The sequence below is a fragment of the Colius striatus genome, chromosome 3 (genome assembly GCF_028858725.1).
Source record: "Colius striatus isolate bColStr4 chromosome 3, bColStr4.1.hap1, whole genome shotgun sequence".
Classification (NCBI taxonomy): domain Eukaryota; kingdom Metazoa; phylum Chordata; class Aves; order Coliiformes; family Coliidae; genus Colius; species Colius striatus.
Window position 1 is genome coordinate 97,160,576 of NC_084761.1, and position 26,685 is coordinate 97,187,260.

At 47.8% G+C, this 26,685-nt stretch overlaps 1 protein-coding gene across 4 annotated transcripts in view; it reads left to right on the forward strand.

The window, feature by feature from the left end:
* Window positions 1–26,685, forward strand: part of PTPRA (protein tyrosine phosphatase receptor type A) — a 129,664-nt gene that overhangs the window by 38,597 nt on the left and 64,382 nt on the right. For 3 of the 4 annotated variants that reach the window (XM_061992085.1, XM_061992086.1, XM_061992088.1), the window contains one exon: window positions 23,893–23,964. In XM_061992085.1, coding sequence (XP_061848069.1) covers window positions 23,893–23,964 — 72 coding nt within the window. Of the gene's footprint in view, window positions 1–1,733; window positions 1,850–23,892; window positions 23,965–26,685 lie in introns of all 4 variants that reach the window. The other variant, XM_061992087.1, reaches the window with a different exon arrangement.

The following is a 26,685-nucleotide window of genomic DNA, read 5'->3' on the forward strand; positions in this document are numbered from 1 at the left end:
CAAATGACCAAACTCAAAACATCAAAACATAACCAAAAGCATTAAAAAGCACCACAACACCCAACTCCATTCTGAGTAATGCTTGAGGGGTACAGCTCAATGAAAACTGACAAAAAACAATAGAGGAGACTGGCTTTATTTAATTCTGCAGTGTCTAGTGAGAGTAGCAGAAGGTGGGGAGAGTTACTGCTGTCTCCGGGCTCAGGTCCAGCTGCTGGGGGTGGATCTCATGGGACCACTCTACTACTGCAGCCTCTGTTGGAGAGGTTAAAATGCTGAGGTCCTTCGCTTCCTAATGGGTTGAAATGAGTCTTTTCTTGCACCAATTTAAAGTTTAAAATCTATTAAGTTCCAGTTTCTCTTCTTAAAACCCAAAATGTTGCAGCTGCCTGTGGGCAGTTACAGAAGGAACACACACACAACTGTTCTGCTGAGGGGCAAACTCCTTTTTGGTTTTATTGTAATGATGTGCTCAGTTCACAAATAAAAAGTTCTTTGCTAAAGACCATTTGGTTTTGCTGCAGCCAGACCGAAGAGGCTGCACTCAGGAAGCATCAGAGGGCTGGCTTAATTTTATAAGGGGGGAAAAAAAAACCTCTCAGCCTTCTGTGAGTGCTCTTCGTGTTGCATTTCCTCAACTCAGGACTCCAAGTCTTTCACAAAACTGAGACTCATCCCATGGGGCCACAGCCATCCTGGGGTGGTGGATTGAATGACTTAAGTATCTTTTTTTGGGACTGATTTGTGACTAGCTTTAATTTATTGCCTCCTCTGTAAGCCACAGATATGTTTGTTATTTGCAATTACATGGTAAGGGGAAAAAAAAGAAAGAAAGGAGCTTTGTTTGGATTTTTAAGTCATTCTTTCTCTTTGCCTTGGTGTTTGAGCAATAAAATCCTTTCCACAGAATCACAGGATCCCAGACTGGTGGGGGTTGGGAGGGCTCTGCAGAGCTGCTCCAGCCCCAGCCCCTGCTAAAGCAGCTTCCCCTGGCTCAGGGGGCACAGGAACGTGTCCAGGTGGGGTTGGAAACCTCCTGAGAAGGAGCCTCCACACCCTCCCTGGGCAGCCTGGGCCAGGGCTCCCTCCCCTCAGCACCAAAGGACTTTCTCCTCCTGTGCCAGGGGCGCTGCCTCTGTTCCAGCTTTTGCCCATTACCCCTTGTCCTGGCACTGAACACAACAGAAAATTTGTCTCCCCATCCTAGAATCACAGAATCAAAGAATGTTGGGGTTGGAAGAGACCTTTAGAGCTCATCCAGTCCAACCCCCCTGCAGAAGCAGAGCCACCTAGATCAGGTCACACAGGAACGTGTCCAGGTGGGTCTTGAAGAGCTCCAAGGAAGGAGCCTCCACACCCTCCCTGGGCAGCCTGTGCCAGGGCTCCCTCACCTCACAGTAAAATAGTTCTTTCTTATGTTTAAGTGGAACTTTTTGTGTTCCAGCTTCATCCCATCACCCCTTGTCCTGTTGCTGGCTACTATAGAAAAAAGGGATGTCCCAACCTCCTGACACCCACCCTTTAGATATTTATAAATGTTAATAAGATCCCCCCTCAGTCTCCTCCAGACTGAACAGCCCCAGGTCCCGCAGCCTTTCCTCGTATGAAAGATGTTCCAGTCCCCTCAGCATCTTGTTGGCCCTGTTCTGGACTCTCTCCAGCACTTCCCAAATTTGTCCTTTTTTAAATACTTGTAAGTGTTGATGAGATCCCCCCCCAACCTTCTCTTTTAGGAAGCTTGTGGAGAGAGCTGGGTTTAAACAGCTTCTCAACAGGACGCATGATGGGCAGCTGTGGTACAAGCCCAAGAAAAGATAAGAACAAAGGGTTTATGCCTTCATTGAGACAGGTTAGTGCAACATTCACCCCAGTGCATTTTGTACCTTGGCTATTTTAAAACTGTAGCCTTCGTGGTTTTTAACCCTAGAAACCCTTCTATCTTAAACTACCTGCAGGAGATGAACTTCAGTTTCTCTTTCAAAAAAGGTCTCTCCATGGTGGGCATCCCATGGTCTAATGATGGTCAGATACCTCCACTCAGCTTTTTCTACCACAACTTTACACTGTTTGCTCTGTCATTTTCCTGCATGTTTAACAGTTTCTCTCTTTTACTTAATTGAATCTGACAGCTTAATTTTATGTTTTCACAGTGAGGAGGAAACTTGTGGTCCAAATCCAGAGATTAGTGATAAAACAGCTTCAACAAATATATATAGCAAGTGATCTTTTGTTTGGTTTCTAATCTGTCAATCTCAGAAAAGCAGAAAGCTGTGTATTACCTGTGTGGTTTGCCTGAATGGATGAAATGTTTATGAAAGGTTGTTCAATGTCCAAAGAAGGTGCAGCCCAAAAGCTCTGTTCTCTACTGTCCAGAGAAGGCCATGAAGATGATCAGAAGGCTGGATCTCTGCCCTGAGGAAAGGCTGAGAGTTGGATTTGTTCAGCCTGGAGAAGACTCCAGGTAGACATTATTGATGCCTTTCAATACTTAAAGGAGGTTTATAATAAAGGTGAGAACAGAGTTTTGAGTAGTACTTGCAGTGGTAAGACAAGAGGCATTGGTTTTAAACTAACAGAGAGGAGATTCAGGCTAGATAAAAGGATGAGAATGGTGAGGCACTGACACAGGTTGCCCAGAGAGGTGATGGATGCCTCTGGAAGCATTCAAGGTCAGGTCGGACAAGGCTCTGAACAACCTGATCTAGTTGAAGATATCTCTGCTCACTGCAGGGGATTGGACTAAATGAGCTTTGAAGGTCCCTTCCAACCCAAACCATCCTGTAATCCTGTGATTGTGATGGAATTCTGTTCTGAAGATCCCAGCTATGAAGCACAGCTTCCAGGCAGTGCTGATTTCAGGAAGGTCTGCTGTCTGGATTTCAGACTGTGGCAGAGAAGGCGCCTAATCCAATGGTGTAGTGGAGTCATCAGCTCAGTGCATGTGGCAACTAGACTTGAAAAAAATGTGGAAAAAAATGGGATTGTTCATTAATATTTTAATACTTTTTGAAAATGTAGCCCAGTGATTGCTTTCCTATAATTACTTTGTGCCTGTCTGAAAATAACATATGCCAACGTGAACCCCAGTGGCGATGGGGAAGGATTGAGTGGGAGAAAATGAAGCTTTCTCTTGATCACTATTGCATCAACTCAATAATAATATTTTGATTAGGAGAAGTGTCTCACTGTGCCCTCAAAGAGGCACAAGCTTCCTTGTGTTTTCTCTGTCGTCTAGAGTTGTTTGAGGAAGGCTGAATACCGTGTGGCTTAAAAAGACCAAACTACTTCATGAGAAATGGAACATCTTTTAAAAGCTATGTCATCTAATTTAAATCCTATTTATTTCTCCAGCCTGAGTGTCTGGAAGGCAGCAGGGAGCTCTTCACTATGAAGTGATACTGCTGCCTGTAGGCTTTTCTGGCGACCTGTCATATAGGAGAGGACAACTTGTGAGCAGAGTCAAATGTTCTCTTAAGTCCCTTGAGTCAAAGGGTTATCAACACTGAAGGTCAAGATGGTCTTGGGGCTGCAGCCACAGCTGCTGCTGCTTCTGTTTCCATTTCTCCTGGGCATGGAGATGATGTGACTCCTGTCACAGAATCACAGTGTAGTTTGTGTGGGAAAGGACCTTCAGAGATATCTAGTCATCTGCCATGGGCAGCAACACATTCCACCAGCCTATATTGCTCCAAGCCCCATCCAGCCTGCCCTTGGACACTTCCAGGGATGGGGCAGCCACAGCCTCTCTGGGCAACCTGTGCCAGGGCCTCACCACCCTCACAGGGAAGAACTTCTTCCTGACATCTCATCTCAGTCTCCCCTCTCAGTCTGGAGCCATCACCCGTTGTCCTGTCTCTCCAGGCTCTTGTACAAAGTCCCTCTCCAGCTTTTTTGTCAGCCCCTTTAGGGACTGGAGGCTGCTCTAAGGTCTCCCCAGAGCCTTCTCCAGTAAGGAAAGTAAAGGAAAGCAGTTTTTTTCCCTGAGTTTTCCCCCCTGGGATGTGAGTTGTGCAGAAGTATTCAAGGGCAGCCTGTTCAGGGCTCTGCCAACCATCTCAGTGCCCTGCTGCTACAGTCCGTGCCTTCAGGGCTGTGTCTCGCCTGTGCTCTCGTACCAGTGAGTGCCTCAGCACCCAGCCCTTCAGACAGCATGAGGCCCCATGGAATTAATTTCCTCTTTTTTTAAGGAGGAGACTAGTCATTTTTTTAAAAATGCCATTGTTTTGACGTCTAGGCACAATTCTTGGCCTTGGGGACAGACTTGAGTTATTAAACTGGGCCCAGGCTGCCTTCCCCCACACCACTCCTCAGTGAGGCCTAAACCCACCACAGTAATGGAGGTGCAATAGGTGCGAGCTGCAGGGTGCAGGTCCTTTGTACCTCTCAGCCCTTCCCTGACCACACTTCCCCACACTCCCTGCCTGCTGCAGAGCTGCCTTCTGCTGCTGAATGCCTTTCCCTTCATCCTTCCATCCCACAGCTGAGAGAGCAATGGTACCTAACGGGTACAGCACAGCAGGTTGTGGCACCGTGCCACCAGCCCTGCCAGTGACCTCAGGGAAGTTCCTCTCCCTGCTGCTGCCATTTAAACTTGAGAGTAAAAGACTGTATCTTAAAAAAAGAAAGTTCTGAAGGTGCTGCTTGCCTGTAGCAGTCTTTGTCCTAGGTGGTGATCTGACATCTATCTGTACTCTTCATGCCCTTCTCATCCTCTGAAATCTGAAGGCTTTAGTGCAGAGGACTGCAACACGTGGGGCTTTCCAGTTGTTATGCAGTTAATCGTCAGACTATGGCTAAAGCAAAAGAGCAACCCTTTGCTTAGAAAATGGGTGGAAAAGAGATCAACTTTTGCATAAATCAAGAGATTTATGCAGCAGCATGGTGGTGTTGTCACTGGAAAAAGGGGACCTCAAAAATAATGGAATGGGAACAAGAGTTGTAAGCAGCATAGGGCTGTGGTTTTTAAAACAAAACCAGCCTTTGCTGGGGTTTTTTTTGATGTTAGAGAAAATTGTGGGGGCAGAAGTAGTGCACCTCTACCAGGAAAGCTTCTAATAGGTTTCACCAAGTATTTTCATGATGAACTGAGATTGGTAGGGGGAGATGAAATGATCCAGCTCTCAGAATGGCCAGAGGTTTCGTTGTGAAAGATGGTAAACTGGATTTCTGGGCTTTGAGGGAGCAGCTCAGGGGAAGTTATCAGGAAACCAATGTGATAAGTCCAGGATTTACTTCTAGGATGTTTGCTGAGGGTAAACAGACCCGAAAAGCTGTGAGTGCTGATGCTAGATGAGGTGCAAACATCCACCAACTGGTTACAAAAAAACCCATCCAAACCCTCAGCACTTAAACTAGTTCTGCAGGCAGAAGAGCTGAGGATGCCAAAACTAGGAGGAGCTTTTATACCTGGGTGATGAAAAGCTGTTTCCTGAGTCAGAGGCTGGAAGGATGGATCTGTAGGTTAGAGTAACACGGGCACTCTGGCTTCTTCCCCATTGCTGACCCCCTTCCCTTTTCACTGGGCAATATTTATTATTTCACTTGGGTTATAACTTCCTCGTCAGCTCACGGGGGTGTGGGGAGGGGAAGGAAATGCCACTTGCTTTGCAGGCCTTTTCAAAGGTCTGCTGATGAAAGCTTGGCTGTGAGAGTTAGGTGTTACCAGAGACAGTAGAAATAACGAGCTTCAGAGAAAGCTGGTGCAGGTACGGCAGGTGAAGTAACCTGAAACCTGGCAGTGGGGTGCGGCAGAGGAAGATTGCAACCCAGCCAGTTTTGCTTTGTAACACACACACACCGTGGAAAAGGGCCTGTTGCTTTTCAGTAACTTTTTTCGTTTCATTTTGTTTGGGTTTATGTGTAAAGTCGGTGGCTTTCAGGCGCTCCCAAGCTCTTGCTCCTGCCTGTGGGGAGTTAAAGGTAGCTGTGCTTTGTTTAAACCCTGTTTCCCTTCACACAGTTGCAATCAGGCAGGAAACGTGTTTCTTGTCTGCTGAGCCAGCCTGGTTCTCTCGACAGCAACAGCTCCCTCTTTGCTTTCTCCCCTGGTCCTGCTGGGAAGGTCTCCAGCTCTGCTTCACCCCCTTGTTTCTCTATTAAATCCCTCTGGAGCAATATTGAGCCAAAGCTTTCAACCACTTGTCCTCACCTGGTTTTGCACGATGCTTCTTGTACTTTTTCTGCCTCAGAAAGCAATCAAGCACCCTTGCCTGCTTCTTTTCATGTCGTTGTACAAAATGTGGCTGTCACACCCACCGGCTTCCTTTTAGGTTTTGCCCAGCTCTGGGCTCCGGGCACCTTGAATAAAACATTTCTGCTGGGCTGTGGCAGCAGCAGGCTTTCCTATTGGCATGACCAGACTCTCAATGTGACATTCAGAGCTGTAAAACACTCCCTGACAATAGCTGGTGTTGTTCAAAGAGTGGCATAAATAATCAAGGGGATGGGTTTTTCCTTCTTTTTCTTTGCAAGAAGAATAACATCTTGCCAGGCTGGCTGAGGAGGCAACAGGCTGTTTGCTTGCACAGCTCCAGGGGGGAAGCATGGAGGGGAATCTCAGGAACGGGGTGCCATCAAAAGGAAGGACTTGAGGTTGTTCTCTGGAAAGTTATCATCACTGAGGCACTGGGATGGCTCTTAGAATCACAGAATCATTTTGGATGGAAAAGGCCTTGAAGCTCCTGGAGTCCAAGGCCTCCCCTCACACTGCCAAGCTCAGCACTAACCCATGGTCCTCAGCTATGTGTCTTTTAAATATCTCCAGGGATGATGCCTCCACCACCTCCCTGGGCAGCCTGTGCCAGTGCCTAATAACCATCTCAGTGAAAAAGTTCTTCCTAATGTCCAATCTAAACCTCCCCTTTAAGTGTTGGGACCTCAGTTCCCCTGTCTACTCATTTTACAGAGAATAAAGGGATTCCCTCAGCCAGATTTGTGTGTGCTGGTAGCACGACACGCTGACTTTATGGCAGAAGCTTTCATTGCTGATGGGAGAGCAGACTCATAGAGTGGTTCAAGTGGTTAGATGAGGCCTTGGGAAGCCTCCAGTCCAACCTCCTGCTCCGAGCAGGGTCAGCTGTGAGGCTGGAACAGGCCTCTCAGGGCTTTATCCTGTTGGGTCTTGAAAACCTCCGGGGATGGAGATTGCCAAACCTCTCTGGGCAACCTGCTTGACTGGCCTCATGGTGGAAAAACTTCTCCCTACATCTCTTGTTTCATCATCTGCCTACTGTCTCATGTCCTACCATGTGGTCCTGTGAAGAGCCTGGCTCTCTCTTCTCCCCAGCCTCCTTGGAGATGCTGGAAAGCTGCTAAGCCTCCTTTCTCACCTACTGCTGAGTGTTCCAGAGAGAAAAAGAGACAAGTATGAGTGTATTTATGCAGCTACCACATACCTCAAGTTTTGCCTTGTCCTTCCACGTGCACCTGGATCCATCCACCTCCACTATGTTCAAAGATCAAAAGCGGGGAGGGAGAGCTTTTCTGTCTTCATTTAATCTTTGACTTTCTCAACTTATTCTAAATTAGAATTAAAAACTGTTGAAGAAACCACCAAAAATCTGGATCAGCAATTCAGTGAAATCTGGTCCCAGGTCACGAGCCCACATGTCTGGTGACTCGTCTCTTCTGAAACTTCAGCAGAAAATATGTTGGGGTGGGTTTTTTTTGCTTCCAAACTTAACATTCCTTGCTGTCAATACACTTAATAGATGATGGCATGCTGGCATTGTTTTGTTGATTAGGCAGATTTTCAGTGCTGTCACCTGTATATGAGGCAGAGCAACTTCTGATCTCATCCTCTTCAACAGGAGTTTTCCATTCATTCTCATCATTCCTTCAACATTCAAGAGTGCTGGCCCTCGAGTAGCTGCTTTCTTGGTAATTTCTCTGACATTATGGAAAGAAAGCACTGCAATAAATGTATTTTGGACAGTGAATATGCAGAAGAAAAAGCTTTGGTGCATCCTTTAGACTGAAGCTGACTCCAACCTCATCCATCAAAACTGTGTCTTTGTAAGAACTGATTTAAATGGGGCTGTTTTTTAAAAATATGGTCTAAAACTCTGCTTAAACTACAGGGGGATGTGTAAAGAGAAGTGGTAGTTGTGGCTGTGCTCAGAGTCTGCTTTGCACGTGCCGTGGGTAGGAATGAGCCCTGGCAGTTTTGTCTCCGGGCTGGATTAGGCACAGTTGCCACTGGTAACCGCAGGGCCCGACTCAGTGAGGATCCACCGTCCTCGGGGCCACTTTCCTCACCAAAAGCACTGCAGAGGCTTGGGGATGGCCAGGACATGCCCTGGGGTCAGGCTACAGTTGGCATCTTCCCAATTGACCCATACAGTATCCCTTAATGTCCCTGAGTGGATTTTCAGATGCTTAATGCTCCCTTCACCTCCAGTGGCACTGAGGAGGCTTTTCCTTCTGAGATTTGCTTTCGGTTGAAATGTTCAGACCTTTGTTTGTTTGTTTGTTTTTTAAAGGCCTCTTTTTTAGACCTCTTTTTTAGCAAAGCTGTGGTTTGGTTTTTGCTGCTTACACAGGCAGTTGTCAGTCCTGCAGCAAGTGATGGTGGGGTTGTTTTGAAATGTAAAACAAAAGGGGCTCGTGGTTGGTGTGTGCTGCTTTCTGCTGTCACAGGGGAGGGGAGCAGCAGCCTTGTTCTCAACCCATTCCTGCTTTTGCCTTCCCATGAGTCCATTGAACTGCCTCCTGTCAATTAACAATGCTTTTAAAACAAACACACAGGACAAAGCTGTAAAATCCATCCTGTGTCAGCTCTGGAGCGGTGACTGCACAGCTCAGGTGGGTGATGTATGGCCAGACCCATGTGCAGACAGTTTTACACGTTCTCCCCCTCTGCTCTGTCCTGCTGAGGCCTCATCTGGAGTCCCGTGTCCAGTTCTGGGCTCCCCAGTTCAAAAGAGACAGGCAACTGCTGGAGAGAGGCCAGTGCAGGGACAGCAAGATGCTGAGGGGACTGGAAAATCTCTGTGAGGAGGAAAGGCTGCAGGATCTGAAGCCTGGAGGAGAGAAGGCTGAGAGGGGACCTCACCAATGCTGACAAGTACCTAACTGGTGGGTGTCACAAGGTTGGAGCAGCACTTGTTTTCTGTTGTATCCAGTGACAGGACAAGGGGTGATGGGAAAAAGCTGGAACACAAGAATTTCCACTTAAACATAAGGAAAAACTCTTTCAGTGTGAGGTGAGGGAGCCCTGGCCCAGGCTGCCCAGGGAGGGTGTGAAGGCTTCTCAGGAGGTTTCCAAACCCACCTGGACACGTTCCTATGCCCCCTGAGCCAGGGGAACCTGCTGTAGCACAGGGTTGATCTGAATGATCTCTGGAGGACTCTTCCAACCCCCACCGCTCTGGGATTCTATGATTTTTGCTTGGGTGAGATGTGACAGTAGATGTAGCAAAATGAAAATGCTGGTGTCAGAGCGGGTGGTTGAGGCAGAGGCAGCAAAGGGCAGGATGGCTTCAAGTGCCCTGTGTCCCTGCTCTCTGATCTGTAGCAGAGCTCAGGTTATTGTCCTGATGAAAATAATCCAAATGTGGGAGCTCCTGAATCCCATACATGCTTTCTAGACTAAATCTGATAAAACCAGCTTTAAACTGCAGCCTTACTTAGTGGAGAAGGGACATGGTGGTGTGTAAGTCCCCTCAGAAGCAGTAACCAGGAGCTCTTGGTGTACAGTTTGTTTCAGTGTTAACCTGGTTGCACAGCTGAAGCACAGAGGATGCCTTTCGCTGCAAGGGAAGATCTCCCTTCCTGGGGCTGACCTGTCTGTTGCAGACTAAGCAAAATGCACTCAGGTTTTATTTCACCCTGGCAGCATGTTTAAAAATAAGGCTGGCAAAAGCAGTGGGCTTGAGAAAAGAAAAAGGAGCAGTGGCAATTATTGGAAGTGTCAGAGCAGCACGGGGGAAATGCAAGGACATGGAAATATGAAGAGCTTGGTTTTGGGCAGCAACACATTTCAGAGAAGGCTCAGTGAACTGAAAACATCTGTATGAAAATGAGCCATTTGGCATCAGCCCTCGAAGGTGAGCTCAGCTCCTCAGAAGGGGCCACTTGGACACGAAACGCATGGCCAAGCTCCCGTCTGCATGTTGACTCCCCAGATAAGGCTGACCTCAGAGCCTGAAAGTACTGCCTGGAAGGGAAGAGTGAAGCACTCAACAAATGAATCCTTTGATTGGTTGTATGCACCACCAAACTGCTTGGTTTTAGTGTTTTGCTTAGATATTTGCTCCTGTTTCTTTGTCATCGAGTGCCATGTTTGAGTGGAACCACCTTGCATTGCATCAGGCAGTTCTGCCAGGCACCAGGCTTGTCTTCTCTGTTGCCAGTGAAATCCTCAGCCCTTCCAGAGCTCTGACCTTTGGTTTATGCCTCTGTATACCTGGAATTACTCCTCAAGCCGTGTTGTGCAACAGGGAGCATGATTCCACGTGTGTTTTGTAAAAGCAGGAGAGGATTTCAGGTGCTATGTTGGAAAATCAAAGCCCAGGTTGGGGGAACTTGTGGTCTGACAAGCCAGTTGGACCAGCTCAGCTTTCCCTGCAATTTAAATATACTCTCCCAGAATGTGAATCCTGCCAGTCTCCAGAACTACATTTTAACTCTTTAGGGGTGTGCAGGGTTTCCAAGCCACCATCACTCTCCTGTTTGAATCATACAACCTTAGAGGGAAAAAACCAGCTTGGAACGTGTGTGTGTGCCTCACCTTCTCATTCCTCTAGAAAGGTTTGTCCCAAACCAGCTCAAGATCCTTTCTTCCCCACTTGGCTTCTCAGAGCTTCCCCATCCTGTGTGGAAGTGGGGATCTCCCTCTGAGCACAGTTTTTACCTTGCTTCAGCTCCTCTGCATCTTTGAGGTTGGCTGTATGATATCTGTAACATCTTGGCGCTTGAATCCTGTTTTCTTGTTCTCAGTTTTTGCTGGCACTCGTGTGCTTGAAAGTGCAGCAGTTTCCTAAGTAAATTCAACCAAAACAAACAGCATGTGTAGAGGGAGCTTCCAGTTTATTGCATGTATCAATGACATTGGAGAAACAGTTATTCACATCAGGGAAAAGGTCCTTGAAAATCATTATCTTGTTTATTAGAAGGAAACCATGAGAAACCATCTGCTAATGCTTCAAGTATTGGAGAAGGAGAAAGGATTGTCTCAGTTCTGTTTTGTTATGGTATTGTGGGAACACAAACGTGTTTAGTCCCAGCTGGTGCTGCTGCAGAACCTGTAGCCTGGAAGTGCTGGAAGCTTTGCTGTTGATTTACACGGATGTAGACTCAAACCCTGTGTGTGCACTCACTCCTAGATGATTGTTTCTGCAGGAAAAGCCTCCTTTGAATAGACAAGGTTTGAGATGGTGAGGAAAACAGGGATGGATTAAAGTAAAACACTTTGGGTTTGTTAATGCTGCAGGGCAGTAGTGGAATAGAAAAAGCAAATGAATCTTCTTTTTCCCAGGAGACTGTTTGACCTGGAGCACATTCCTCCCTGGGAGGTGGTGGATGGATTTCTGGGTTTTTCCTTAGCCCAGGATTTTTGGAGGAGCAGCTGTGTATCTCAAGAGTTAGATTTGGATATCTCATTGTAGCCTGTCTTGTTAATGGCTGTTGCAGCTGATGCTCCTGATAGACTGGACCCATCAACACAAAGAGTCTTCTGGCAACTTGTAAATTTGCCTGCACTGGGGTTTCAGAGGTTAAAACTTAAAACACAGTTTAAACTTAAAACACAGTGGTCAGAGAGGACTTCCAGAGAACAAAATGATTTATTTTACTGCTAGAGCAGGGTCTCCACAAAAGAAACAAACCAGAGACCTCTGAAGAAAACCGAGCCCTCTTGCATTCAGTCGTCTGAAGACTGCAGGAGATCACTGTGATGGATTAAAGTGAAGCCCCACAGCTGCACACAACATCTGGCTCCACAGCTCCGTCAAAGATTTGCTGCCCATGACTTTTGGCTCCACTTTCCATCTCCAATATATCCAAAGGTTAGAAAATTCCCATGGTGAGACTCCTCTTGCAGTGTTGCAGGGATCCTGCTACTGGCGTGGAATCATAGAATCAATTTAGTTGGAAAAGCCCTTGAAGCTCCTGCAGTCCCAGCCCTGCCCTCACCCTGCCCAGCCCAGCACTACCCCAGGGCCCTCAGCACCATGGCTTTGGGATCCCTCCAGGGCTGGGACTCCCGCAGCTCCCTGGGCAGCCTGGCACAGGGGCTGACACCCCTCTCAGGGAAACAGTTCTGCCCCAGCTCCAATCTAAACCTCCCCTGGGGCAACTTGAGCACATTTCCTCTTCTCTTGTCGTTCATTACTTCAGAGAAGAGATTAATCCCCAGCTCACTGCAGCCTCCTGTGAGGGAGTGTCAGAGAGGGCTCCTGTCTCCCCTCAGGCTCCTCTTCTCCAGGCTGAACACCCCCATTCCCTCAGCCCCTCCCCAGCACCCTTGTGCTCCAGCCCCTTCCCCAGCTCCACTGCCACACAATGAGGAGTCTCACAGGCTTTGTCCTGCCATCCACTGGATCCCTCCAACAAGAACATCAAAAACTCTTGCAGAAAAAAAAAGAATAGGTCCTGAATCTTCGACTGTTTGAGAGAATTTGAGAGGTACAGACCAGGAGATGGCTTCTTCAGGTCTGTATCTCCAGAAATTTGCCTCTTTCTGTAATAATACCCTTAATGAGATGCTTAATGCTTCCCAAGCTGGTGCACAGCAAGATTTCTGCTGTAATTCTGATCCTTAGGTCCTCTGAGCCCCATGGACTTCAGTGGTGGTTGGGAGCTGTGTGCATGTCAAAGCTCTGAATCTCACCTAACCTAAGAGCTACAACAGAGCCAACATTTTTCTTTGATGCAATATGCTGAGCAATCCACAAGAAAGAAGAGCCTGGTTTTGCAGCCTGCAGAGGGTTGGGCCCTTGTCTTTATGGAGCTACTGCTGAGACAACCCCATCTCATATCTCTGTGTGTGTGTGTGTGTGTTGTTTCAAGCCATTTCTAAGTAACTATAAGCAAAAAAACCCCAATGCTGATGGTTGCTTGTTCTATATCAAATTGAGTGGATTTATTCCCAAACTTTGTTTTGACAATGAATCTAAAACTCTGAGCCTGACAGTCAAGCCTGGAGCTGAAACACTTCCCTGAATGTCCTGAAGTGATGCAGTGCCTCTGCCAGAAGTGAAAACCCATATTCCTTTGGTCCCTGTTGCTGTGGCTTAATGTTTTTTTCCTCCCATGTTCAGCTTTCACTGTTGTTAAAAGCTTTATTCTGCACTGCTGTTGCCTGCTGAGGGTTTGATGTTCAACTGGACCAGGACCAGGTCAGGGTGCTGCAGAGGGGTGTAATAGGGTGTCCTCATCAGCACTGATAAAACACCTTTCAATGCAAACAACTGGCCCTTGGAACAGGGCCAAGGCTGTTGCATTAGACCTGAGCCCAACAAAAAAAGGTGCTGGGGAATCCAGGTGTTGATGACAGCCATAAAGGAGCACTTGCTTTTTGAGCAGCATGACTTGCTGTAGCTCTGAACTTGTGACCTGGAGAAGAGCCCAATATCCCAACTACAACAATGTTGTATCTACATCTGAAGCTCTGCAATCCACCTGTGTGGAGAAGAGCACATCCCATCACTGTCTGATCCCATAGCTGTTCTTAGAAAGCTGCTTGGAGCTTGTTTCTTGGGCTTCTTCCTGAAGAATTGCTCCGTGTCCCTGTCCTGGCTCCACCACCTTTGTCCATGGAAATCACAGCTGAAACCACAGCCAGACTCCATCACACAAGGTGCATCTGCATGGATCTGCCTTACAAACAGCTTCTGGTTGCCTTCAAACACATAAAGCTCTGCCTGGTGACTCAGTAGTCTTTGGGCTGGAGTTTGGTGAGAAGATGGGTAGAAAAACCTAACGTGTGGGTTATGAATCTGAAACCTCTCATGGCAGGAACAAGGAGGTTTGTTCTCAGTAGTAGTGTTCATGGTTCTGCCACACCATCTGCCCATGACAACTCCTGTCCCCACTGAGCTCCTTGCCTTTCCTGAGCTGCACCTAACAAATCTGGGCTGTGCAGAGGATGATGGAGTCGCCCCCTTCCCCCTTCAGAAATACTTTTCTTCATTAAGGAAGTCAAAAGAGGAAGAGGAATAAAAAAGTTGCAAATGTTTGGCTGGGTTAGAAATGAGCCGTCAGCCACTGGGCTGTGGGTTGCCCTGCACACGATGTGTTCAGCAGCTCTAAGACTGACCTGCCCTCCCCAGATGTGTTCAGGTAGGCTCACTGCTTGTTTACCTGTCTATTTAGATCCATATCGACCCATATGCCAATATTTGACTATCAAATCTTGGCTGGTGAACGCCTCTCACAGACAGCCGTGCATCCATCCTGGGCTCTGTGGCCACCTCTACGTGCCTGGCTTTCTGTGTTTCCCCATGTACATCACTGCAGCTTGGAAAAAAATCATCCACTATTCTTCAGGAATAGTGAGACCTCAATTTTCTAAGCACTAGGAGAAGATTGCTGGGTGCTCCTGGCCACGTGCTAGGGCTCGGGCATCAGCCCTGCAGCCCACCCATGGGAGCAGAGCCAGAAGGTGGGCTGGAGAATGCAAGGCAATGATTTCTACACACAGATACCAAGATGCTGAAGTGACTGGAGCATGTAATGAGAAAAGGCTGTGAGCCACGGGGCTGTTCAGCCTGGAGGACACTGAGAGAGGCCCTTATCAATGCTGGTAACTCCCTGCTGGGTGTTGAAAGGACAGGACCAGTATCTGTTGTGTGGTGGCCAGTGACAGGGCAAGGGGTAACGGGCACACAAAATGTTCCACTAGCACAGGAGGAGAAAGTCCTTTGGTGCTGAGGGGAGGGAGCCCTGGCCCAGGCTGCCCAGGGAGGGTGTGGAGGCTCCTTCTCAGGAGGTTTCCAACCCCACCTGGACACGTTCCTGTGCCCCCTGAGCCAGGGGAAGCTGCTGTAGCTGGAGCAGCTCTGCGGGGCCCTTCCAACCCCCACCATGACATGGTGAGGAAAGAAAGGCAGAAAGACTTACCAAGGGAAATGGTCTTGTCACACAGAGTGTGTTTTTCTGTATTTGTTTCCCTGAGCTCATTCAGGGTGCCTCAGTGGGTTTTGAAGATTGGAACCCCTGTGTTTTACCTCTGGGTGTGTCGTTGCTGTGTGTGGACACTCTTATCAGGTATGTCCTGCTGAGCCAAACCATTCAAACATACCCCTTCCACACGAGTTTGTGGATTAATCACACAATTAGTGTGACTACAGGAAAACAGGCTAGCTTTTTAATCTTTGCTGAATTGTTTTGAGGGCTGGAAATCCCAGGATGGTTGAGTGCAGATGAGTGGGGGTTGGAAGCATTAGTCAATGGATCAATGGAAGCACCAAAATTCAGGTGACTGCGTATGTGACTCACATTTCAGTTGGAAAAGACCTTTAAGATTATTGAGTCCAACTGTAAAATGAGTTGCCTTAGAAGCACAGGGAAGTTTTACCTTGTGAAAGCTGCTGGTTTGTTCAGTTGCCAGGGAAGCAGGCGGATGCTTTCTTCGCTCACCGTTGCTCCTTTAGCTGTGACATGCTTTTTGCTGGGATGAAAGGAGAAGCATCGGCAGGCAGAACAGCAGGAACCACCAGCCTTGGTTGCTGCCGTGCCTGCCTGCTTGGGACTGCCAGCACAGGAAACAGGCAGGGAGAGTAAATAGGCTGGATTGCTAGAATTCTTCTTTGACAAGAAGGGAGATAACAATTGGATGCTGTCCCGTTTTCAGGAGAGGAATTGTTTGTCCGAGAGAGGCCAAGCAGCACCTCGTGCTACGAGCTCAGCTTTGCACCTCCTGGCCCCTCCTTGTGCTCCCATCAGAAGCAATTCAACTGCCACTGAAGGAAACAAAACCAAGATGGGTTTATGCTTTAAGAGGAAACTAACCAGTGAAGAATAACTATTGAACTTGCTTTTGTGAATGTTGCTCTGTTCCTGTCATACAGCAGAAACTGTTCCAACCAATGGTATAGCCGCCTTATATTTTGGCTTAGTTGCCATCCAAAACTGATCTTCTGGTAACAGACTTAAACTAATACTCACCAAAGCTGCTGCTGTGCTTTGCAAGGTATTGGATGTTCAGAGGGGGTTGGGAATTACCAGGCACTAAGGTGCTGCTGCTGGCTTGTGCCAGGATCCGTATTGCTTCCTAGGGAGAGAGAGATGAGTTTGCTTTCACTGCTCCATTACTATGTGGAGGTTCTGTTTAAAGAAAGGGGGGGGGAAACCACCACCCAGCCACTTGTGCTCGAGGGTAGATGAAGAAGGAAGCAGCTGGGAGGGTTTTTTGCTTTATGCCTTGCTAGTTCCTTTGGCCTTGCAGCTGGAGCAGCTCAGTTTTGCTCCCCGTTCTTGCTGTGCGTGGAGCATTCCCCACTTCCCATGTGTCCCTGCCCTTTTTTCACCCTTTCACCCTCATTTTCCCTTTCCTGCAATAACTCATTTTTATCCCTGCTTCCTTTGCCTTGGGTTGAGCTTGAGGTGCTCTCTGTGCCTGATTGTAAACAGGGTTTGTGCCTTTGATCCTTGATCCTCCGGGTACCTCCGCAGGAGTCTGTAATATTAGCCCAGGAGGCCTGTGGGGCATGGCTTGTCCCCATGCTGCAGCCTGGCAGCTTCTGGGTGCTGCTGGAGAAACCATCTCTTGATATTTATAAGGTCAAAGCAGACATGTGGGAACACTGAGGTCGAAGGCATTCAAAACCTTTCACCTGGACATCAGTTCCTGGGCTGGTTTGATATTTAAGCATCATTATTCCCTGAAAGTGGATGATTTTTACTTGGTGCCATACAGAGTGTGTTGTGTTTGCTCTCACCTGTGGTGTAGTGAGTGTTCCCATCTGGTTTGCCCAAAGTTTATTTTTTTTAATGCTTTTAGCAGTGAGTTAGCACTTGGTGTGCTTCTGCTGTGTGTTTTGTAGCCAGGCAAAGTGCCAGCACGTCTGTTGGAGGAAAGAATCTTGGCTGGATCCTGGAGAATAAACTGAGCTCGAGTTCCCACTGAAGGGAAAGAGCTCAAGTCCCACAGGTAGGATTTTTCATTGTAATGATCCTGTTTGGCAGCTAAATTAGTGACTAGTTTTGGTAGGAAAATTGAATGGCTTCAGGAGCATCCCCTGGTACCCATAAGGTGGAGGGAGGTGTGGTGCCACACCAGACCCACCACAACTCCTGATGCTGGAGCTGAGCATCGTCGGCAGCACCACGACACCGTCACCGACCACAGCCCCACAGAGCCTGTCCAGGCCTCAGGCTGCAGGATAACTGTACAGTACCTAAAAAACCTCCTTGTGTATGTACAAGACCCTGAAGGTCAGCCACATGGATGTGTGAAGGTAGGACCTACTCGTGTGTGACTGCTTAGCCAAGTCTCAAAAAGGAGAAGCTGCCCCTTTGCAGTTTATTTGTTCCTTTGTTATCCCTGAATTGGTAACATATAGGCTTGTTTTGTTTCTTTTAAGGCAAGGATCCTCAGGGATACTGGATGGTACATCCCCAATCCTGACAAGCATCCCAACCCCTCCTGCACTTCAGGTTGGCATCACAGAATCAGAGTCCCAGGGTGATGCAGGTTGTAAGGGCCCTCTGGAGATCCCAACCCCCTGCTAAAGCAGGTTCCCCTCAATCAGGGGACACAGGAACATGTCCAGGAGGGTTTGCAAACCTACCAAGAAGGAACCTCCACACCCTCCCTGGGCATCCTGGGCCAAGGCTCCCTCACTAGAAGGAGTAAAGTACAGTGGCTCTGTTTTTTTGCAGGGACAACTTGTTTCTTCACATTAGGTTTGATAACAAAAGGTGCAGCAGATCTGAGTCACCTGCTTTTTATTTGTCTTACATACATCTGGGTGTTTGCACTGGAGTGGTTTATTTTTCAAGCAGCCCCTCTCTGCTCCCATCTATAAATCATACATCATGGTGGAGGTTAGGATGCAGTGTTTAGGAAGGAGCATTATTTAGCTTGGTATAGAGGAAGCTGAGAGGAAACGTGATCCCTCTCTACAACTACCTGACAGATTCTAGTGAGGTGGGGATTGGTCTCCTCTCCCCACTTAGGACAAGAGGAAATGGACTCAAGTTGCACCGGGAGGAGGAACTGAGGCAGAACTTTTTCCCTGAGAGGGGTGTCAGCCCCTGTGCCAGGCTGCCCAGGGAGGTGAGGGAGTCCCCATCCCTGGAGGGATCCCAAAGCCATGGAGCTGAGGTGCTGAGGGCCATGGGGTAGTGCTGGGCTGGGCAGGGTGAGGGAAGAACTGGGACTCCAGGAGCTTAAAGACCTTTCTTAACTAAAATGATTCTGTGACTGTATGGTTTTTTGGGAGTGGGATTATAGCTTAGAAAAGGGACCATCATTTCCCAGCAGGTCTCCTCACCCCTTCTCCTCCATTATTTAGGCTTGTTTTGGGGTGGTGGGTGGCCATTCCTGCCACAGTGCAATGCTGCCACGGCACCGGCCTCCTCAGCTGCAGCAACTCACTCCCAGTGCTGTCCCAGAGGATTGTGGCAGATTGCAAACACACTCAGCACAATCATACCATCCCAATTAGCATAATGATGCTGCCTAATTTATGTGCAAATTGCCCTCATTTCTGTGTGTTGATACATATGATTACATCAAGCACAGGTAGAACGGGGTTTGGTCTCAACCTGAAACCACAGAGCTGCGTCCCCCCCAAATCGTGTGAAAGGTCCACTATTTGTTCTCTGGGTCATTAAAAAACAGAGCTCTATGACTTCAATAAGGAGCATTGTGTAGTTTTGCCCCCACAGCTCTGGCAACATGAAGGGGTGAGGGGCAGGAACAATCTCACAGCAGGAGGCAAGGGAATAAAAGATTCCTTTACTGAGATTTGCATGGATTAAAGGCAGCTTTAATTTGCCTTGATAGTCTTGGCTTTCAGGTGGATTACATGGGTGGCAGGATTTGGGGCTGTCTAGCCAGCTAATACCTGCCTTACTCTTAATTATTTGCATGTGAGACGGATGGAGAGCCATCATCTATAAGAGATGGATATGTCTTACAGGGCATATAAGTGATGTAACTACAGGCCACCTTCACCAACCCCACATCTTGACCATTTCTATGTGTGGCATTCCAATTCTACACCATTAACATTCTCAATTGACAACTTTTCTCAGTGATGGCCAATGATAGGACAAGGGGCAACGAGGACAAGCTGGAACACAAGAGGTTCCAAAGAAACACAAGGCCAAACTTGTTCCCTGTAGAGGTGAGGGAGCACTGGCAGGGGCTGCCCAGATGGGCTGTGGAGGCTCCTTCCCTGGAGACATTCCAACCCAGCTGGATGAGTCCCTGTGTGCCCTGCTCTAGGTGGTGCTGCTCTGGCAGGGGGGTTGCACTGGATGAGCTTTCCAGGTCCCTTCCAGCCCCTGAGCTTCTGTGATGCTGTGACAAACCCACTGATGATGTCTGAAGTCCCACCTAGTGCAGCCTTTCCCAAAGCACTCTCAGCAGGGTTCTTCCCAAACAGACATCTTAGCTTGTGAGCTTGTATTCCTTGGCTTTATAAAAGATAATGGTGTTGGGCCATAAAATTGGTCCATAGAGAGCAGGATGATCCAGCACAGAAATGTGCAGCTTGAGGGACGTTTTGGATATCACTTTGCCCACCAAAATACTGATTCCCATGACTTTGGTTTGCCCATTTGCTGCAGACAGTGGCACAACTTCTCTGTAGAGGTTTAGCAGCTTAATGCAATGGGTTTTAATGCAAGGCACCAGGCTGCAAATTGGGTTTGGGCTCTCCTGCCAGCATGGTCACTGAACTTCTGCTTGAGATTTTCTGGGAGAGGAGAAACACCAAGAAATTGCACCTTTCTTATGGTCCCCTCCAGCTTTTTGCAAGTGCTGTTTGCAGATGTAATTGCATTTTCAAGGAGGGAACATCCTCAGGCCTGTATAACTCGTGATAGGGCTCTGACCACAGTGGAGGTGTCAGGACACTGCTAAAGTAGTAGAAGCTATTCACTCCCAAGCATGTAACTCACTATTTTCCTGTCAGTTGGTGGGAAGCCAGCAGGAGAGCTGTGGTTTTGAGGTTCCTAAGCTCTGTGAGATAAGGTGCCTCTGTTATTTGCTGAGCATGGTTGAACTCTCTGCTGCCATTAACTTGTGCTCTGCCATCCCTTGGACCTGTCCATCTCCTGGGGATGAAGCCTGTGGGTGAGCTTGCAAGGACACAGCTCTTAATCTTCCACTTGTTGCTTTGAAAGCCAGACAAACACAACCCATTCACTTGACATCTTACCAATAAGCACAAGACAGACCTCCTTCTGCAACTTGCCTGCAAGGTTTGCCAAGGAGTCTTTCAGCACAGCTCCATAAGACACCTGGCTGCTGAGTCCAAGGATCTCTTTTATAACTAAAGCTCTTTTTAAATCATCTTTATGTGACAGCATTAGAAACACCTAAATCGTGTCACTGTTGGCCTGGACACCTTCCTATGTGTCCTGCTCTAGGTGACCCTGCTTCTGCAGAGGGGTTGGACTAGATGATCTCTAAAGGTCCCTTCCAACCCCTACCATTCTGTGATTCCCAAAGCTGCTGGACTTGGAAAACTGTTTTGGCTGTGTAGAACAGAAGCTCCTTCCTAGAGGCAGCACATCTTTCCTTACTGTTGGTTTCATCCAAACATCTCAACTAAGACATACAAATAAAGATTACAGGTCGCAATCCTGCTGTTCCTGAGGCCAATTGGTTGCAGCCACAGCTTTCTGCAGTCACCTGGCTGCACTGCATCCTCAGGACACCACATTTTTGGAGGGTTACCTGGCAAGGGGATGATATTGCTGACATTGAGTCACAGTGGGATCAGGGCACAGTAGATGGGTAGAAAGGTTTGTGTGTAGTCAGGGCTGAATAAGCCAAATGTGGGACATGCCACCTCCTTCCAGTTCTGCCGTACGTTTCCTCTTTGGCAATCATGTTTCCTCTACTCCCAGGCCGTGTGGCTGGTTTCTAAGAACAGATGTGGATGTAAGATATTCTCATCAGTATGTGTAACATGTTTCTACTCTTACATACTCGAGCGACTCCAGTACATGTCTGCACCACACTCCTTGCCTGTCAAACGAACGAGCCTTGTGAGTCACTGCAAGTCATGCATCAAGAATTACTCTTCTTCTGTTACTGATCTGTTTTTACAGCCACCTGAAGACACAGCCTGCTCGAAAACCCATTCAAACATGTTGCATTGCCTTTATAAGCTCCTTTGTTTTCATTCTGCCTTCGTATTACCTTGTTTTCATTACCTCCCAGTGCATGCTCTTCCTTCAGCAAGATGTTGTCCTTGTCTTGCAAGGAGCCGTGAGCATACGCTGCGTGTGTCTTGCTACATGCTTTGTGAAAACTCAGCTGCATTGCTGATTCCCTTTTAACTCTCAGATGTTGCAAATAATGGCAGGCAAGGGAAGGCCTTTGTTCCATCAAGGCCTTCTGAAGCTGGAGGTGAATGCAAAGTCTTCCAACCTTTCTTGCCCTTAGCACTGTCCAAGGCTGCATTTTGAATGTGACAGCTTTGTGCATGAAGGAATGAAATGACCATGAAAATACTGACAACACAACACAACAACTCCCTGATCTGGTCCTAGAAAACCTTGGCTTGTACCAGCACTGGGGAGGCTGCAGCTCCAGGGCTGTGTCAGTGCTGGGCCCCTCACTCACTGCCACAGGGACACTGAGGGGCTGCAGCGTGGCCAGAGCCGGGCACAGAGCTGGGGAAGGGGCTGGAGCACAAGGGGCTGGGGAGGGGCTGAGGGAATGGGGGTGTTGAGCCTGGAGAAGAGGAGCCTGAGGGGACACAGCAGCACTCTCTGACACTCCCTCACAGGAGGCTGCAGGGAGCTGGGGGTCAGTCTCTGCTCCCAAGTAACAGGACATGAGGAAACAGCCTCAAGTTGCCTCAGGGGAGGTTGAGATTGTAGCTGAGGCAGAACTGTTTCCCTGAGAGGGGTGTCACCCCTGTGCCAGGCTGCCCAGGGAGCTGGGGGAGTGCCCAGCTCTGGAGGGATCCCAAAGCCATGGAGCTGAGGTGCTGAGGGCTGTGGGTTAGTGCTGGCCCTGGCAGTGTGAGGGGAGGGTTTAGACTCAGGAGCTTAACGGACTTTTCCGACCAAAATGACTCTATGAAAATTGACCCCCATGTTTAAACAGTAGCTCACTGAAGGATGGAAGTACCTCATCCCCATTGCACAGGGAGGAGAGGAGAGGTTGAAGGCTGCACTGAGTTCCTGCAGCCCCCAGACCCCTCTGCCCTGGGACCGGTGCTGGGAGCAGTGGATCATAAGAAAATGGAAATGGTGTGGGGGGACCAGTGAGTTGGGCACATCCGTGTGGTGCTCACTTAGAGCCAGAGACAAGAGAAAGCAGATGCCTCAGCCATTCTCCAGTTGCCTTTAAAGAGAAATAATGGTAAGGTAACCTCTTCCTCCTCCCTGCCAGACCCAATGTCTTTTTAATCTGCTCTCTCTCAACTTCTTTCAAAATGGAAGTTGCTGGTTGCTGGTGGTCTGCTCGGGTTAAGCAGCCACTCTGGCAGACTTCAGAGCAGATCTCCAAGTCTCAATGCTTTGAAGCTCTTGGTTCTATCACACTTGACTAAATCAGACTTTGTCTTCTCTGTGGATGTTAAAAACCAGCCTTGTGAGCCCATCTGATTGAAGTGCTGAGGCTTGTCTAATTGAACATGTGCTCGAGTCAACACTCGAGTAGGATGAAAAGCAGCGAGGAGATCACCCAGGGCTTATGTCTGAGCTCTGCAGCTACTTGGCACCAACAGAGCAGATGGCTGGGTCACATCCTGCCCAAGGCTGGGGAGAAAAGATGGAGATAGGAAAAAAAAATATTCATTTGGTTAAATATATTCAACCCTAAATCTAGAAGTGCCTCAGGTCTCCAATTTCATACTTTCTAGCATCAGCCCAGAAAATGGGATTAGAGAGAGGAGGAGTTGGCTCTGCAAATGTCTGCAAGGAGCCTGCTGCTGCCTCAGAGCTGATATAGGTAAAGAGTATTTTAGGCAAGAGGATGGAGATGGAGAAGGTGGGAGTGAGTCTTCATGAGTAAACACTGAGGCCCTGCAGTGTGGCTTTGTGATGGAGTGAGGAACTCACGTCCCAGAGCTGGTGAGGAGGGAGACTGATTTGTGCAGGCAGCTGAAAACATGACTGCAGGTCACCTGAACCACAGGGCCAAGCATCAGCTCCTTCCCTTTTGGACTGAAATTGATCCTACAACCAGAGGCTGTATCCAGAGAGGTGTGGGCTTGGGGAAATCTGCTGGTGGCTGCCTCCCTGGTACCCGGCCATCAGAAGTCCCCGTGACCACCATGGGGCTTTCTGGCTCCTTCTCTTGGGCTGGGAATAAATGAACATACACAGAACTGCTTTTTCAAATGCCCCAACTGCACGTGTCTGGGTGAATACACACTCATAGGAGCCCAAGGTGAACATTGTGCCTTCAGGACAGTAACAATTATCTACTAATTCTGGCCGTGGACCCTCCTAAATTTTACCTTACCCAAAACATTGGAGTCTCCTCATGTGTAACTGCTGCTACTGACCTGTCTGCCCAAAAGCACTTGTAAGCCTGGAAAGTCTCATTATTTTGCCTTCTGTATTTGCAAGTTGTTTTCCTTTTTCATGCTTGAGCAAAAATGCCAAAGCTGCCCTTTGCATGTAGGTGAACTGAAGCAGAATCACCCTGCTGGCAGGAGGAAGGATGCTCCTTTCCAAAGATGTTGCTAAGCTTTCTCTCAATCTCCAAAGATGTGGCTGGTTCTAAAAGCATTCTCATTTGTTCATTTGCAGGGGGCACCACTGGAAGAACCTTTATGGGCTCCTAATGACATGCAGGTGGATGATTTGCTTGCGATAATTAAGGTAGGAAGAAGTGTTGTTGTTACTTTCAGCATCTTGGTGTTTGTCCTTGAAATAAACTCGCGCCTCCCCATCCTCGCTCTATTTTAGGCTTCAGGACACAACAGTGACAGTATGGAGAAGCACATAGCCAAGGCACTGACTTGTGCTGAAGTGTTTAAACACACAGAGGAGGCAAATCTTATTTAAGAACTACCTGGGAACATAACTAAGTGGAAAAAAATGTGGCTTCCTCTGCTGAAGGATAATAAGGTGTCTGTTGGTGCCGAGTTGGGAACCAAGGGGCATGACTGAGAGCACTCAGCACAGGGATGTTTTTGTTCTGTTGAAATGGAGTGGTTGAGTTGGAAAAAAAAAAAAGAAAAGAAAAAAGAAGAAACCACCCTAAAAATATACTTATTTGTTTGTTTTCATCATCTTGAGCTTCTGTGGAAAGCTGGTCCCTCTCCAAACACGGCCAGAGAGCACTCGGTTCTGATTAATGAAACGGAGGAAAATCCCTCATGTTCAAAGCAGTGGACTGTTGGGCAAACTTGGCAAGGAAAATACAAATGTGAGCAAAGTTAAATGTATTTACAAGTAGATTTGAGAATACTTTGACATCTGGATTGCTGTCTTGCTGGGTCATTTCTGCCGTGGCTGTTGCGCTTGGAAGCATCACCAGGGTGGTGTGATGGTCACTGCTCTTTGCCTGTTTGTGAAGTAAGAAAGAGGGTGTTCATCTTGGTCACTATATAGACTTGAAAATGTGAGTCAGCCTTTCTCTTTGCAGTCAGAAAACCTCAAAAAGTCATCTTGACTCAGTGAAGAGGAAAACAAATGCATTTCCAGGCTTTGCTCCACACACTCATTCAATTCCATTTAGAAGTAGGCAGCAGAACTGTCCGTGAGTTCCTACCAAAGTATCAAACCTCCTCCATCCACAGCTACCCAAAATACAGCAAAGCTGAACACTCTGCTTTGGAGCCTGCTGAGATGTTTGGTGAGGCCAACATCCTGGCCAGGATTTTGTTCTCTCATTTGTTCAGGCTGTAAGCCTGTAACGTGTTGTGCCTCTCCTGTTTTAACACAAGCTTTGCTTTATGTTGCAGTTGGGGTTTACACTTCTTATTAGCACGGGGGGGGGAATTAGTGGTTTGGTTGCAGTTTGGTGTCTGGTAGTTCACTGAGTGGCTGAGCAGTTGGAGGGAAAGGAGGAAATTCAAGCTGCAACAAGAGCAAATTCTTTTCACACAGGTTTACGGTTCTCAAATGTATTTGTACTTTTGGCTTGCGATAAGATGCACCACTGTGGAATTTGCTTGGAGCGAGGATTTGCATGAATTATTGTTTCTTACAAAATGAACATCTGTGCAAGGCCTCTCCCTCTGCTGCACAGTACCAGAGCACCCACTGGGAGAAGGGTTCATGTGCCTGGACAGAGCAGTTGGCAAAAGCCAAGCACTCAGGGGGAGGAGAGACAGAGGGCTAGAAGTAAAGGCACTGAAATCAAGGGGAAAGCAACTTCTGGGCTGTGTGATGGCATCTGGATGTTGTTTATCTTATGTACTGACTTCTTTCTAGCATCCTCTCATTAAGAAAAACTAAGGACAGTTATACTTGGCCTCTCTGAGAGTTCAGCTTTGTGTTTGGGAGGTATAACATCAATCACAGGAGCTGCTGATGGAAATGAGAGTGAAATAAATCATTACTGATGGCCTCTCGATTCTGCACTTGAAGCGTTTCGTTTGAAGGGTTCCAAGTCATTGTAGAGAGATCTTTCTGTAAATCACTAATTAAGCAAATTAGCTGCAGTGTCATCAGCCTGTCTGCAGAAAGCAAGAAGCCAACATTTAGAAGAAACGTTCAAGCTGCAAACTCCCAATTATCCAGCATCTGGAACATTGTGTCCAGTTCTGGGCGCCTCAGTTGCAGAAGGACAGGGAGCTGCTGGGGAGAGTTCAGTGCAGGGCACAGAGATGCTGGAGTGGAGCATCTGCCTTGTGGTGAAAGGCTGAGGAAGCTGGGGCTCTGGAGCTTGGAGGAGACTGAGGGGTGACCTCATTCATGTTTATAAACACATCAAGGGTGGGTGTGAGGAGGATGGAGCCAGGCTGTGCTCAGGGATGGCCAATGATAGGACAAGGGGCAATGGGGACAAGCTGGAACAGAAGAGGTTCCAGAGCAACATAAGGCAGAATTTGTTCCCTGTTGAGGTGAGGGAGCACTGGCAGGGGCTGCCCAGATGGGCTGTGGAGGCTCCTTCTCTGGAGACATTCCAACCCAGCTGGATGAGTCCCTGTGTGCCCTGCTCTAGGTGGTGCTGCTCTGGCAGGGGGATTGCACTGGATGAGCTTTCCAGGTCCCTTCTAACCCTTGAGACTGTGTGATTCTGTGATTTCAGATTACAATGTCTCACAGGAATAGGTAGAGTGATGAAAGAATCACTTGAAGTTTGGGTGGTTTAAAACCAGGTTTCTTGGAGGAAGCCAAGCTTTTTATTTTACTCAAAATCCTACTCAGATACTAAACCTCTCATCCTCACTTATAACTTGACTAGACCTGCTGGTGTTAAATACTTTGTTTGAATCCTTTTCTTTTCTTTTAGTAGCCACTAGACAAGGTTAAGTGAAATGCTTGGGATGCTCATCTAAAATACTTTGTGTGATGTACTTGTTTTCTCAAAAATGGGCTTTGATAGGAGAAAACAAGGAACCAAATCCCCATGACATAGAGCATCAGGTG